Source organism: Penaeus monodon, chromosome 32 (assembly GCF_015228065.2).
Source record: "Penaeus monodon isolate SGIC_2016 chromosome 32, NSTDA_Pmon_1, whole genome shotgun sequence".
NCBI lineage: Eukaryota > Metazoa > Arthropoda > Malacostraca > Decapoda > Penaeidae > Penaeus > Penaeus monodon.
In genome coordinates this window covers 16,470,394-16,471,108 of record NC_051417.1, presented here as the reverse complement: position 1 = coordinate 16,471,108, position 715 = coordinate 16,470,394, and the positions used below count along the sequence as shown (strand labels likewise).

At 48.5% G+C, this 715-nt stretch overlaps 1 protein-coding gene across 1 annotated transcript in view; it reads right to left on the bottom strand.

Annotated features, from left to right (window-relative positions):
• Positions 1-318: 318 nt before the first annotated feature.
• The window catches only part of LOC119593571 (mucin-19-like), a gene marked incomplete in the record, with an annotated part of 28,776 nt that continues 28,379 nt past the window's right edge, over positions 319-715 (bottom strand). The window contains 1 exon segment of the mRNA XM_037942529.1: positions 319-711. Coding sequence (XP_037798457.1) covers positions 319-711 — 393 coding nt within the window.

The window sequence follows — 715 nt, the reverse complement described above, 5'->3', positions numbered from 1 at the left end:
AGAACTCTTACTTTCACCACTGTCATTTCATCGTGAAGATAATTTACAGCCTTTCTAGCATTATAGGCAACGGTGTCTCAGATAAAATTGAGGAAAAGTTAATTTGCATAATAAATTACATAAATACTTAGTTAAGTAAGAAATATAAAAAAGTTACCCTGTTAAGAAGAGTCGCACCCTATTCAAAGTATTCACCCTGCTTCAATTTTTTGCATTTCATTTTTTTTCTTTTTCTGTTGTAATGATAAAGCTTAGCCCATCATCCACCACGTGTTAAGAGTTTCGCTTCGTTCGCAAGGCGCTTCGTGTTTATGTAGATTAGGATGATTTGTTGATGGTGACGGAGCCGGTCGCGTCGTAGCTGTGGTCCGCGGGAACGAAGAAGGAGATCACGTTCGACTTTCTCTCGGGGGTTTTCACGGAGATTGTGCGAGTGAGAGAGGCTGCCGCTGGCTTGGGCGAGGGTGCTGGGGCTGATCGTGCAGGGGCGGGTGCTGCAGGGGCGCTGGGAACTACTCTGGCGCTTGGGGTCACGGCGCGGGTGGCTCCGACGGAGGACTTGTTGATGGTGACGGATCCTGAGGCTTCATAGCGGTGATCGGCGGGCGTGAAGTGGGAAATAACGCTGGATTTCCTCTCGGGAGTTTTGACCGAAATAGTGCGGGTGAGAGATAAATTGGCGTCGGAAGGAGCTACAGCGGGGATCGAGCGTACG